This window comes from Tubulanus polymorphus, chromosome 1 (assembly GCF_964204645.1).
Source record: "Tubulanus polymorphus chromosome 1, tnTubPoly1.2, whole genome shotgun sequence".
NCBI classification, from domain to species: Eukaryota; Metazoa; Nemertea; class Palaeonemertea; order Tubulaniformes; family Tubulanidae; genus Tubulanus; species Tubulanus polymorphus.
The window spans coordinates 25,616,537-25,631,529 of record NC_134025.1 but is presented as its reverse complement, the minus strand read 5'-3'; the positions used below and the strand labels follow the sequence as shown (position 1 = coordinate 25,631,529).

General features: G+C 38.2%; 2 protein-coding genes across 2 annotated transcripts in view; one reads left to right on the top strand and one right to left on the bottom strand.

The window, feature by feature from the left end:
* Window positions 1–5,377, top strand: part of LOC141908495 (neurexin-3-like) — a 40,952-nt gene extending 35,575 nt beyond the window's left edge. Inside the window, exons 8-13 of the mRNA XM_074798584.1 lie at window positions 771–893; window positions 1,549–1,663; window positions 1,767–1,869; window positions 2,422–2,451; window positions 3,488–3,666; window positions 3,809–5,377. Of these exons, the coding sequence (XP_074654685.1) occupies window positions 771–893; window positions 1,549–1,663; window positions 1,767–1,869; window positions 2,422–2,451; window positions 3,488–3,666; window positions 3,809–4,439 (1,181 nt within the window). The 3' untranslated portion in view covers window positions 4,440–5,377. The remainder of the gene's footprint in view (window positions 1–770; window positions 894–1,548; window positions 1,664–1,766; window positions 1,870–2,421; window positions 2,452–3,487; window positions 3,667–3,808) is intronic.
* A 1,473-nt stretch (window positions 5,378–6,850) lies between these two features.
* Window positions 6,851–13,768, bottom strand: LOC141914820 (uncharacterized). The gene is made up of 11 exons (XM_074806134.1): window positions 13,762–13,768; window positions 10,220–12,325; window positions 10,020–10,135; window positions 9,879–9,937; window positions 9,638–9,792; window positions 9,158–9,320; window positions 8,334–8,525; window positions 7,972–8,059; window positions 7,802–7,888; window positions 7,624–7,705; window positions 6,851–7,536 (listed from the first exon to the last, which is right to left on the bottom strand). Exons 1-11 carry the CDS (start codon window positions 13,766–13,768, stop codon window positions 7,526–7,528), a joined length of 3,066 nt encoding a protein of 1,021 aa, XP_074662235.1. The 3' UTR covers window positions 6,851–7,525.
* Window positions 13,769–14,993: the final 1,225 nt, after the last annotated feature.

The following is a 14,993-nucleotide window of genomic DNA, read 5'->3' as shown; positions in this document are numbered from 1 at the left end:
ATGATCGAATGTGGCTAAGATTTTTCGAGGTAGATTTAACGGCAATAGCTTTGATTGTGAACTGTTTGCTGGCATCAGACTAGTTTGCCCGATAGTTTTGTGTAATTCTTTTTATTTAGTGTTCACGTGGCTGCTGGACGACAGTGTCCAGTCATCAGGTAAAAATAAAACACTTTGCCGAAATACCATCATCAACTTGTATTATCAAAACTCATTATGCTTTACGTCAAATATTTATTTTCTTATCGGATGTATGCTATCAGTACATTCATATATCATTCTTCTATACATAGATTGTATACGTTTATTGCGCACATAAACTTCTAAAAATAATGATGATTTAACAAAGATTTCGTTACGGTATCGTCGATATTAGTCACTAATTCAAATCTAAATTCAATATCAAAGTCACAACTAAACTCATGGGTTGCTCGGGTTTTATTCGTGTTCACAATTATATTTTAATTGCGATTAAGTAAGTATCGCATATTAAATCTTCACTTGGGAGACAGATTTGATCATTCAGTTATCATTTCCGTAATCCACTAGATTGCGACTAACAGGCATGATTTGGCTATTGATTTGACAAAATCACTTTTTTCAACTAAACAGTTACCATCAAAGCAACTAATGCACTCAAAAACATTATAAATGAAGGGCTATTACTTTCATTAGCTATGTTTTTTGTTCGTGAATATTATTCATATTTGTTTACTGAAATATGGCTGGTTTATCAGAGAGTTATATAGATTCTACTCATTTTATTGTAGGTCGTCAATTGAACATATTCAACGATCAAGCGAAAGTGCACATAGGTGGTCTGAAGCCTAAACGAATCGGCCGCAGTGCCCGAAATCCACAGATATCCAGACCCTTCACCGGAACCATCGCTGGTATTTCTTATTTTTCCATCTTTCAGAGATGAGAATGTAAAAAGTTAACTACGAACTGGTTGCAGTTCTGAAGTATTTTTCCTCTTGACTAATGTGTGCATAACAAGATCTCAGTCGTGCTGTTTATCAATTCTTCTATCCTTCCTGACCTTCAATCGCTTTCAACAACTATGAACACCGTTCAATTATTAATGTTCAGTTCCTGGTTTTATGGATAAATAATCATCTAGGATGAAGTGCTGACATTCCCATTAAATTATTTAGTAAACTACTTCACATAATAAGCTTCGAAGCCGGTTCGTTATTTCGTGTAAAAGCTTCAGTTTTTACCGTGTAAATCATTTTGTCTGGTAATGTCAAAAATCCCCCAGAGCGCTCGCCGATGATACCTGTTTCACTTCCTAGCTATTATTCATGTTCTCTCAAGGCATTTTTGATCCTTTTAACGTTGACAACTAATGACAACATTAACAATGAGATGTTATTTTAGCTACGCGCTATTCACATATATGTCACCATGTGTCCTCCGGCTTGACTTTGAAGAATTTACTCTTCACTAAGAAATAATGACATATTTCAGGAAATACTTGATCGACTCAGCTGCAGAGCGTAACATATAAAGAGGCTAATGTCCGTGTGTTTTTTTCTTTTTCAGGACTTGTCCTAAATGGTTTGCGAATATTAGATCTTGCAGCGAAGAAAGATCCGCGAGTGGTGATTGAAGGGGAAGTCGAATTGCAAATGGCCTTACCGGGAGTCTGGTCAACAAAGTATGTCTCCGAGAAATTTGTCAAACAGCTTAATGGCCAAAAAGGTCAAAGCGTTTTAGTATTGAACATGTTATAATAAATCGGGATAAAAAATCTCTTTTAGTGTGACACCCCTGACACCTACAAAACCGGTGATAGCTACTCCCGATCCTAGTCGGGATTCGTCGGCTACAGTCGGAATGCAGAGCACGATGGGACTTCATAAGGTACATGCAAATTCATATCCCTGTTTCGATCTTCAACAATTTATTTACATGTTTGTTGGGAATCTATCATTCGAAAATATGAAACTATTTCTAAATAACCGGCAATGTTAGCATGCTCTTAGTGATGCAAATGTGTTTCATCTTCTGAATTATTATTTAACATAGCACTTTTTACTAGAATTGCAATAGTAAAATTTTAAACAATCCAAAGACTGATTCAGTTATTCAGCTACATGAAGAGTAGATATATACATTATATAGATCCGAGTATGTGATTATGAATGTAACAAAAGAAAATATCTTCTCATTCGGAATCGATTGATTGCTTGCACCCGACTTGGGTATACGAATAGAATGTAGTCGGCTCTGTTTTCGACCAGATGTTTTTTTGAACACTTAATTGCCAATTTCCATCGTGATACGATATTGCAATGAAATATCTCTCCCAAGATGACAATTCTGTTTCTTTGGTGGTGGTAATCTAATTATAACGAACAATGACTTGGCTTGTGTTGCATTGCTCTGCATGATGTATTCTGCTGTGTTTTCAAGGAGGACACCAGTACGGGTTACTTCAGTCAGGTAAAAATGAATTTGGTCGTAAAAACATCATTTCTAATCCATACTGCGCTTTGACAAGCTTCAAAAACTGCTTTGTGTGTGTATTGTCTAAATCGTTCTACCGTGCGATAAACCAGGCTTTCTTACATAATGAATCTTATCGGGTTAGATCATGCATGCATGACTGCCTTCGTCCAACAACGTATACTTGAGAGTTTCGAATTCGATCAGTGAAATTGATCTTTTCAGTAAAAAAACCAATAATAAAGCATACATCTATACATCTGTTCCTTAGACTAGACGAGCTGGCATGATCTTTGTTCTTCGTTCTGCGTAGTTGTTATCTTCTAAACTAGCGAAATTCGTTTTCGTCAAAAGCGGAATATATACGGCAAAGCATGTCCATCATTAGTTCCGCGTTGAAAACCTATCATTTTCCATCGTGGTATTATTCATTTGAGTTGGTTTTAAAACATTAGAAAATAAAGTTTACGATCTAATCCATTAACACGATGAACGCAGTTTGTTTCAGGCATGTCTAATACATACATGCAGTAAAATGTTGGTTTTATTTTTGCCGTAGATTTTGTCAAGAAGTTTTGTAACATCAATGGCGTTATTCAAACCAAACTGATTTAGGATAATACGAATAAATCATCCTTTTAATGGACGATTTATTCATATTATCCCAACCATTTAAATGCAAATTGTGTAGACACAGTATAATTATGTTTCATCTACGCAACAATGATTTTCACATATTATTAGTTAAAACCAACTAGGGTTGTACTGTATTTATGATGATTCACACTTTATGTATACGTGTACACTGCAAGCACAATAATTGCTGCAGATGTCATTTCATCTACACAAACACGGAAATCTAATTTTGGTGCGGTACGTTATATCAGTACACGTCAAAAATTGTGAATCTTTTTTCTACAATCTCGGCGTATCGCTAGAGTTATCCTTGTCAATTAACCTATCTTCCGACATGTTTATGTTCGCGATCAGCTCAGAATGTGATATTAAGAAGTGTTTTTTGATTTACTTGCAGACGACTCCGAAGCAAGATGGAGGCACCGACGATATAATATTCTCCGGCGCAGGCTCTGGTTGCCATGGTGATGACGAAGATGAATGTGACCCAGGATTACCTGGCGATAACATTATAACCCCGATTGTGAAAATCCACACTACTCCAGCCCCACCAACAACCATAAGCACAACCACGAAGTAAGTATTCGTAACGACATCTTAACGATTTTATCCTTTTCTTTGGTCAAGCTTATTCTTAGTTTTCGAGCAGAATGTTTAAAGTGGTTCTCATTTTGTCGATGATGCAATTCAGTAATAACTGATTACCATTCAATCCTAGTGCAACAATTCTGCAAACAACGACACTTGTGAAAGGCTTTGGCTCCGGCCTCGGACCATGCGACGATGAAGAAGATTGCGAAGAGTCCGGCAGCGGTGAAGTACCCATCGATACTTCACCTCAGGGAACTACCGACGATATTTACATTTCGAAAAGCAAAACGACCACCGAACCGCCGGCTCAAAATGGAACGGGTTTTATTTCCACTATTAACATGACCGAAACTCCGCCCAGGAAAAATCCTATCAACGGTATCGTTGAAGAAGATAATTCAAAAAATCCGAACAGACACGAACTAAATATGCCAGTAACCACTGAAAAAACAATCACCCCGACCGCAGGCGACCCGAATGCGGGAGAGACTACCGGTTCTATGCTTTCAAAAATATTTACTTTGCCCGTTATTATCGGGATAGCTGTAGGTAGTTTAGTTATATTACTCATAATCATATACGTGTTTTATAAATGTAAGGGCAGAGACGAGGGCTCGTACAAAATAGACGAAAGTAAAAACTATCGAATAGAAGCGAAGCCGCTAAAAAGTGACGCGCATATTAATGGCGGACTGAAGGCTGGTGTCGCTCCTACGAAACCATCAAAAAAGAAGGATATCAAAGAATGGTATGTGTGATACTGTGTTCAATTCGGTGCTCAATTAGCATTTTAAAATCTCACTAGTTACGGACTAGTGTATACGTGTGTATGGAATAGAAATAAATGCTTGTGCTAGCGCAGCCCACGCCGGACACAGCAAGTGAAACTGCCAGCTTGAAATTTAAAATCTTTTCATTGAAAATTGGTTTCGGTGCTATCGGTGTCAGCTTAGGGTCGAGATAGGCCAAGTTTCATCCAGATGATTACTATATCATAATACTGTGAAATTTATTCATCATTAATTATCGGTAGCTCCTCTTCCATATGGATTTTATGAGACCATTGAAAGATGGAATTGACATCAAGGTCGAGATACATGTATTGCATTTTATGTCAGCTGGTAACATATGGAATACGAATGACGAAATCAACTAGATTATGAAAAATATCACGAATTAACGTGACGATTATCATAATTCATAATAAATCTCGTGAAGTATATGTGTATGAACATAGAACCGAACAAGGTGTACGTCGCTATTGAAGAGCTCTAAACAATTTCGATGAGAATCAATGAATTGCATTTGTTGCACGTTTTTAAAATATTACGTTTTACCGTGAAGTAATGTACTGGATACGGAATATATTAGTCCAAGGTACATGAAGTATGGAGGAATTTGAGAATCAAGCGGTAAAACAGGCGACAGGCAACTTCGGTAGGCAGTTTTTTCGCATTGTATACCAGCAGAAGATATTTTTTTCCGAGTGGCTATGATAATGGATCGAACCCGGATGTCAATTTGAAAAATGTACTTCAAAAAATATGATGACTGTACATACATGATGCGGTGTGTAGTGTGTCTGCGTGTAAGTGGCTCTATAGATAGAAAGAATAAACTCAAAAAATTAAAACAGCGCAGATTGCTTTACATGTTTATTAATAAAATATAATATTACAATACTGAAGACAAACATCATGTCTTACAAAAACATAGGCAATTTGATAAGCATACTGTGAATTTTATGTACATATGTCAGTAATTTAGTGAAAATAATGATTGTAGATCAATGAATTAAGAATTAGATTTCGCTGCAGAGATAAGTCGTGTATACAATGTTTTATTCGTATAAGATCTTATGTATAAATCAGCTCAGCTTCACAGTCCATTTTCACAATGCTGATAAATTTCGCTGTATATTGCTCCTTATCAGAAGAAGTGTATAGAATATTCGTTTGTTAAGTTTGCAACACTACGCAGATTAAGTATATTGTTTTACAGACTTTTCGTTAGATTTTTTATTTCCATTACGGCATCGGAATATGGCTGTATAAACATGCGTATATATTGGTAGTTTTTCTAAATTTCTTACCGACCTAGTTTGCTGCATGCTACATTGCAAAGAAAAGTCCTCCAAACTTTACCAGGAAAAATATTCATGAAATAGTGAGGACATAAACAATATATCTATATTACACATTTGATCACAATGTTATTCCTGTAAGTTTGTTCCAATAAAGTTAGGAGTGATTTGTACTAATAATCAAATTACTACTTTGCTGCTTTATCACCTTTTTGTTTCGTTGATAAGATTTTTTGTTACCGGTAGCTTGTAAAATGTAAAATATGGTTATCTTTTCTATTTTACCAAAGTTATTTTTACAGAAGTTTTGATGTCTTGTAAATATATATCTAATATTATAGTTACGCTATTGACGAAATGTTGTAATTACGAAACGCAGAATGATAAGATAAGAACGTGATTCTGAAATCAAACATAGGTATACTGAAGAGCTGAAATAAATTCAACTCCCATTGTAATATTTGTTATAACATAGGGAATCGACTCCCGTAACAACAGCCTAAATTAAATGGGAGCAGGAATTTCTCAGATGAATTTGAAATTTCCTTTTTTCATTAAAATCCTCGCCTTAGATGTTTGACATGATGGTAAAATTGTAAAAAAAGGTGGCGATGCTGCAAACAAGTAATTACCTCAAAGTAAGTTATAGCTCTAATAGCCTGAATATACTAAACTAAAATCTCTCTAATTGTTACAGTGAAAATTTGTCATATACGATATTTGATGTAAACCTGTGATCTTTACTTGTAGACGAATACCATTTGGTGGTATATCGATTGTCACATTTTGACTGCAGCGGGTGGTACAAATAAGTCAAAACCTAAGTCCTACCTGATTTCAAGTTGGATGTTAAGTGTTCTGCAGTGCTGAATTATCATTACAATATACATTATTTCTACAGGAGTCGTAGGATCACCACAAAAGTTGTTAGTAACGTGTATATAATCTGCTTTAGTTTTATAGCTGAATAGTAAAAATCGTCGGAAAAAATATGTGACTGCGCTCACATTTGTATAATGCTAAGGCTTTTTATGAAATTCCCATCATTGTCTCGAAAGTGATGTAAAATAGTGTAAGTGCAGAATTCATAACATTTATGAGCAATAAAAGATGTTTTATAGAAAAATACCGGTCTTTTATTTATTGAGTCTGCTACGAAAGTTGTCTAACAGTTGTCTTTTCCTTCGTTTGCGACAATATAACTAATTGATTGACTTGATTACGAAAATACTTAAGATACATTTACTTGGATGTCAACTAAAATATGATACAAATTCTTCTAATTGGAATGAAATATTATGATTGAGATAAAATGGAATCGACAAAGTATACCTTTAAGAAATATATAAATACATAGATATGATCAGTATTACTGAATTATTTCATTCGCATTATAAAAATCATGTGAACAAGATATAAATAGATAATACTATAAATTATACAAGGATGGACGCGTGCTATCATTAAATATCTACGTAGCAAGTGCTTGAAAATAAATATAAGTTTTTAATTTTTTCGTGATATGTTTTTAGTACAAAAATGTCAGTAGGAAAAGTGGAAGGAAATGTTCTATCACAATGAGTTTTATCACTTCAACTGGTGTGTATTGCGAGTAGGTTGCTCCAATACGAATACATACGCATGAATGAACAGCAAACCACTAATTCATCAGGCCCAGGATAGGCAATTTCCTGATGGATCTCTGATCTGAAATGGGCCGTCATTGACGTTTGCCTCGCGTTACAGTAGAAACGTCAGTTTTTAGAAGAAAGCTGAAAATGTCGGAGAAAAAGCTTTTTAGAAGGAAGCAACGTACTAGGAACATGGAATTTTTTGAAAAGATAGATTATTCGACTTACTCATTTCACCAGACGGTTGATACTGTTCGGCGCTTTGTGTTCGCTGGCGCGGAGAATCCAAGTGAGCCCTAGGAATGCTTACCTATAAAAAAATATAGTATATCAGTATCGTGCATACCATACTACCAACGTCTTTTATGAAAGAAATGAAAAATTAGAGACTGATCCGATAGCTTACTCGAGATGAAGAATCGACATGACTTAAATTAACGGAGAAATCTTTCTTGTTTTCGACCATTTCGTCCTCTACAAAACCGTTATTCGCCTAGAAATAAAAAGAGCTGATTTTACATCATATCAAAATTAATCACTAATTCGAACGAGTCTTTATATGACTTAATTACTTACTAAACCGTTTTTCTCGCGATCGTCCACTTTAAGTAAACGCAAATCTGCCCTGTGACCCGCGACGACTTGCTGCATCTCCATGTCAGATCTTAAACAAATACATTTATACCGGTATATACATGATGGCATTACTTATAAAAACGTTATGACGATGTAGCAAGTTATTAGCACAGGAATACATAATGGATATATACATCACAAATTCCATGATAATCTTATACGAAAAATCATTCCGTTGAAAAGAATATACTTTTAGCCCGATAACGCCCCGAAGTAAAGAAATTGACATTATACAGCAAGGAAGTGCCAATCTTGATGAAAATTCTTTTAGCTTGTATCATAAGTTTAAAGGGGAATCTCACCGGTGGAATTTCGATTTGCTTTTTTTGTTTCGTTTACCGCGACAACAAATGCAGCAACAAATCAATGTCAGTATAAATGCAGCTACAGCGGATCCAATTCCGATAACGACTACAAGTAACTCGCTAAACTGATCTTGAAGATCACATCTAGCTCCGTGATACGTGTAAAAATGTTCTATCCCCTTTAAGCAGCTGTAAATAAATAATGCAAAAGAATTTAAACTAGAGGTCCATGGATACCATGCCCACTTGGTGAAATGCTTGATGATGTAACGATTACAATATTCAATGCCCCTGGTGAACGAAACTGACCGTGATAATAGAACATGTCATGAGCTACAATTTGGCAATTTATCATGGTTACAAAATATGTTATTCCAGTATTTAACACCCCCTGTTGAACATACAGAAACTAACGTCCTTGCATCTTCAAAATCCTTTGAAAACCTCAAAAATGTATAAAAATTGCTGATTTGGCGAACAAAAATGGCCACCAGTAAAGTCATCTTAAATCTGATCGGGTCACTTTTTGGGCTGCCGGTGTGTCCACGGTACCGGTAGATACATGTATGAATCCATTGAAGCGTCTCCAAAACTCCCCCAATAACTGGATATACCGTCTACGGACGAATGGACGACGGATGAAAAGTGAACGCAATAGCCCACTTGGACTTAAGGTCTCAAGTGGGCTAAAAAAGCGCCGTTTTCATAAATCCAGTGTTTAAATCTTACGTTTAAGTTAAAATGAAATGTATAATTTCACTTTCACTATTCTGCCTCGGTTATACTTTTTTAAAGAGCTATCATTAAATCTTCATACTAACCTACAACTAGGGGTAGCCGTTGTTTTGTCTATTGTACACGTTCCTTCATTCAAACAGTAACCGTCACATGCGAGAACGCAGGATGGAGAGGAATTAATATCTTTGCAGACATACTCTCTGGGACACTGAGCACCCCCGCAAACAAGGTCAACTGATTTTATCCCTAAAAATTTCACAATGAATTTGAAAGAATGTTATCGCACATCAGTAAGTAATAACCTATAAATGAAAAAATTGTAATCTGGAGATTAGTTCAATCTTTAAAAAAATCAGCTGTTGATAAAGTTGTCATAGTAACTATGCAGTGATAAGATATATCGTATATAATGGATAATTCATATATATTACATATATACTATTACAAACAGACCTAAAGTGAACACACGTGAATATGAATTATGAATAAGATAGATCGAGTACATAATCTATAAGCGTCTCTATCAAATGTAAACTAATTATTATAACGAGCTGTAGCCTTACCCATTTTAGTTAAAGCGATGGTAGCTGGCTCATTAATGTTCAAAGCTGTTGAGTTGATCAACAAATTGACAACTTCACTTTCTAGAACCTTCGAGTTCGTTTCCATATTCGAACGATCAAACACAATAATGTAATCAACGATAATGCTTCCATTTCTGAAACAATCAAGGAAACAAGATATGTAGAACCAATTCATTAATTATCAACATTTAATGCTGGATTTCTTCTTCATCAAACATACCTCAGAGAAATAATTCGAACACCGAAAAAACCTTTTAGGTTTTGAAAAAGTCCTGTCAGCTAGAATAAGAGACACACATCCAGTCAATGTGTATATTCACCGAAACATCTGATATTGAAAGAAACAAAACTGATGGCTTACCTTATCCTGCGTAGTTTGTTCAAATTCTTTGTATACTGGGCTGCTGCGATTCAGCATTGAATTGTTAAAAGTCTCATTCAATGATAAAGCAAGTCTAACGTCCATCATAGGTTGCACTATATAAAAGAAAACGTATATCCATTTGAAGTGAATCCAGAAAATGTGACTGTAACATGGAAACAATTAGCTACCAATCTTACCTTTTGGAGTTACAAAAGACGTCGTGGAAAATAATGAGGGAGTTGACGATGGGGCTATTGGTCCAGAAGTCGACGATGGGACCATTGGTCCAGAAGTTGACGATGGGGCTATTGGTCCAGAAGTTGACGATGGGGCTATTGGTCCAGAAGTTGACGATGGGGCTATTGGTCCAGAAGTTGACGATGGGGCTATTGGTCCAGAAGTTGACGATGGAGCCATTGATCCAGAAGTTGACGATGGGGCTGTTGATCCAGAACTTGACGATGGGGCTATTGGTCCAGAACTCGACGATGGGGCTATTGGTCCAGAAGTCGACGATGGGGCTATTGGTCCAGAAGTTGACGATGCGGCTGTTGATCCAGAAGTTGACGATGGGGCTATTGGTCCAGAAGTCGACGATGGGACTATTAGTCCAGAAGTCGACGATGGGACTGTTGGTCCAGAAGTCGACGATGCGGCTGTTGATCCAGAAGTTGACGATGGGGCTATTGGTCCAGAAGTTGACGATGGGGCTATTGGTCCAGAAGTCGACGATGGGGCTATTGGTCCAGAACTAGACGATGGGGCTATTGGTCCAGAACTAGACGATGGGGCTATTGGTCCAGAAGTCGACGATGGGACTATTGGTCCAGAAGTCGACGATGGGACTATTGGTCCAGAAGTCGACGATGGGGCTATTGGTCCAGAAGTTGACGATGCGGCTGTTGATCCAGAAGTTGACGATGGGACTATTGGTCCAGAAGTTGACGATGGGGCTATTGGTCCAGAAGTTGACGATGAGGCTATTGGTCCAGAACTTGACGATGGGGCTATTGGTCCAGAACTAGACGATGGGGCTATTGGTCCAGAAGTCGACGATGGGGCTATTGGTCCAGAAGTTGACGATGCGGCTGTTGATCCAGAAGTTGACGATGGGGCTATTGGTCCAGAAGTCGACGATGGGGCTATTGGTCCAGAAGTTGACGATGCGGCTGTTGATCCAGAAGTTGACGATGGGGCTATTGGTCCAGAAGTCGACGATGGGACTATTGGTCCAGAAGTTGACGATGGGGCTATTGGTCCAGAACTCGACCATGGGGCTATTGGTCCAGAAGTCGACGATGGGGCTATTGGTCCAGAAGTTGACGATGGGGCTATTGGTCCAGAAGTCGACGATGGGACTATTGGTCCAGAAGTCGACGATGGGGCTATTGGTCCAGAACTTGACGATGGGGCTATTGGTCCAGAAGTTGACGATGGGACTGTTGATCCAGAAGTTGACGATGGGGCTATTGGTCCAGAAGTCGACGATGGGACTATTGGTCCAGAAGTCGACGATGGGACTATTGGTCCAGAAGTCGACGATAGGGCTATTGGTCCAGAACTTGACGATGGGGCTATTGGTCCAGAAGTCGACGATGGGGCTATTGGTCCAGAAGTTGATGATGCGGCTGTTGATCCAGAAGTTGACGATCGGGCTGTTGGTCCAGAATTTGACGATCGGGCTGTTGGTCCAGAAGTTGACGATGGGGCTGTTGGTCCAGAAGTTGACGATCGGGCTATTGGTCCAGAAGTTGACGATGCGGCTGTTGATCCAGAAGTTGACGATGGGGCTATTGGTCCAGAAGTTGACGATGGGGCTATTGGTCCAGAAGTTGACGATGGGGCTATTGGTCCAGAAGTTGACGATGGGGCTATTGGTCCAGAAGTCGACGATGGGACTATTGGTCCAGAAGTCGACGATGGGGCTATTGGTCCAGAAGTCGACGATGGGGCTATTGGTCCAGAAGTTGACGATGCGGCTGTTGATCCAGAAGTTGACGATGGGGCTATTGGTCCAGAAGTTGACGATGGGGCTATTGGTCCAGAAGTTGACGATGAGGCTATTGGTCCAGAAGTTGACGATGGGGCTATTGGTCCAGAAGTCGACGTTGGGGCTATTGGTCCAGAAGTTGACGATGCGGCTGTTGATCCAGAAGTCGACGATGGGACTATTGGTCCAGAAGTTGACGATGGGGCTATTGGTCCAGAAGTTGACGATGGGGCTATTGGTCCAGAAGTTGACGATGGGGCTATTGGTCCAGAAGTTGACGATGGGGCTATTGGTCCAGAAGTTGACGATGGGGCTATTGGTCCAGAAGTTGACGATGGGGCTATTGGTCCAGAAGTTGACGATGGGGCTATTGGTCCAGAAGTTGACGATGGGACTATTGGTCCAGAAGTTGACGATGGGGCTATTGGTCCAGAAGTTGACGATGGGGCTATTGGTCCAGAAGTTGACGATGGGGCTATTGGTCCAGAAGTTGACGATGGAGCTATTGATCCAGAAGTTGACGATGGGGCTGTTGATCCAGAACTTGACGATGGGACTATTGGCCCAGAAGTCGACGATGGGACTATTGGTCCAGAAGTTGACGATGGGGCTATTGGTCCAGAAGTTGACGATGGGGCTATTGGTCCAGAAGTCGACGATGGGACTATTGGTCCAGAAGTTGACGATGGGGCTATTGGTCCAGAAGTTGACGATGGGGCTATTGGTCCAGAAGTTGACGATGGGGCTATTGGTCCAGAAGTTGACGATGGAGCTATTGATCCAGAAGTTGACGATGGGGCTGTTGATCCAGAACTTGACGATGGGACTATTGGCCCAGAAGTTGACGATGGGGCTATTGGTCCAGAAGTTGACGTTGGGGCTATTGGTCCAGAAGTTGACGATTGGGCTGATACAACAGTTAATGTGAAAGTTGTTGAGATAATGAAGATAATGAGATGAATAATGACTGTTCTTGAAAACATCTTGATAAGGTTGTATAAATCTGCAAATACAAAAGAAGTTAAAATTTATTGAGATTTCTTATTGAGTGATAGATGCATACGTGAATACATACGTCGGAATCATTACATTTTCAATCTGCTAAATTAATCATCGTCCCAATACAAATGAGATATTGCAATATGCGTTAAACTAACATCTGCATTATACACCTTAAGAGCTCGGGTAATATTGGTCTTGGAATAATAGGCGTTGGCAATATTTGCTCTCGTAAATGAACTATCAGTGCAGCACATTTTAGTTACGGTTGTACGTTTCTTAACGGCATTTCGATTGCTGCTGCATTTCCAGAAATAAAACCAGGATAAGATAGAATTTCATAACTTAGAGCAACGTTTCACGTATCAATAATGTAATAATTTCATCGGTAACAAACATTTCATCATTAAACGTTTGCTTTCACAGATACTACAAGGCTCTGTAAAGCCATTATACTCAAAAGTAACAGTATTTCAGAATTTATATTTTTCCCCATTGAAATGTGTTCTACCATTTTTGATTCAGTTCGTGGAAAATATATTCATTAAACAGGAAAAAAGATTACAACACAGCGACTTGCAAATATTTTAAAGTATGTTTCATGTATGTTTCAATCAGCTTCATGAAATAAATCAAATGACTTACTTTCCTACGTATATTAATTCCAAATTTCGTTGTGTATTTGTAACTTCCAATTGAGATTACTCCTTCGAGTTCAAATGACTTGGGACGTTTCACGAGTTGCTATACCAAGCATGGTTCATACACTGAAATGTGTGCGGTGCCCTGTGTGACGTTTACTAATTCAACCAATGGTCTAACGCCATCTTTGAGACGGGGAATTTGCGCACTTAATATCAGATGTTGACTTGGCGGCATTGATAAACACGGAACTCACGGCCTTTTCTGATAAGATTAGTTCATGTATTTCCAATGCGTAAAAATTCTGCTTCGGGATATTAGGATATTATACAATGGCAAAAATCTTACATTTAAAGGTCGGTGGATACGAAGTCGTTTAGATAAAATCTTTTTATGTATTCCCGTTCATTAAATATCACATTACAAATACAGGCGTGTTCAGACAACGAAGTGTTGATTTTGGATTACAATTAACGGAGAAAGTTTGCATATTTGCATTCTCAATTTAAACATCTATTGAAGGTCGAAGAGTATGAGAACAACGGCGTCTCTTCTACATAGGATTGACTCATTAGGAGAAATGTGCACGAGTGGAATTTCGTCAAGTGGTTTGGGTGTGTGGTCGATGTCGGCCATAGATTAAGAACCGTACTGTGTAAAGTCTGACATTAGATTGTGATTCAAAAATATATGATTTTGACATCTATAACCTTGTATAGACAGTGTAATCTATACCAGGAAAAATGTAAATATCATTTTTATTGTACTTCAGTCAGTCTACTTGCGCACGTTGACTGGTTGTTCACATCTGATCGGCATCATTTTGCTCAACAATTACGCAAATTCTAAACTATACAATTTTGTTAAAATCGTTTGTATCGATCGTCCCTACGTCATGTATCAATAATCCACAGGTTTAGATTGTTGTCGATTAGCAGAAATTCCAACGTTTCCAAACATTTCATATTCCATTTGGGGACGAAAATATTCACGAGACGAGAAATAAAGAAAACATGTGATGGCCTAATTTATTGCAGTTCACAAAATCCAGTGGTCCTCATTAGGGATGCGGTACAGACGTATTCTGAATAACTGTAATGAACCGATGTAAAATGGCGAGACGTTGGTTGTATTCTTTTCAATATACTCAAAACCGTATCTAATGAAAAAGTCGTAAATGGCGCTTCAAATTACGTAAGTTTCTTTACCGATATTCTCATAGTCTCCAATAACGTTTTATGTTATATCTTCATTCTACTTCTTTGCTTTTCGTTTTCTATTCAAGATATGTGAATCTTATCATCTTTTAAGTTTGCATAACCTTTACTTCGATGTAAGAT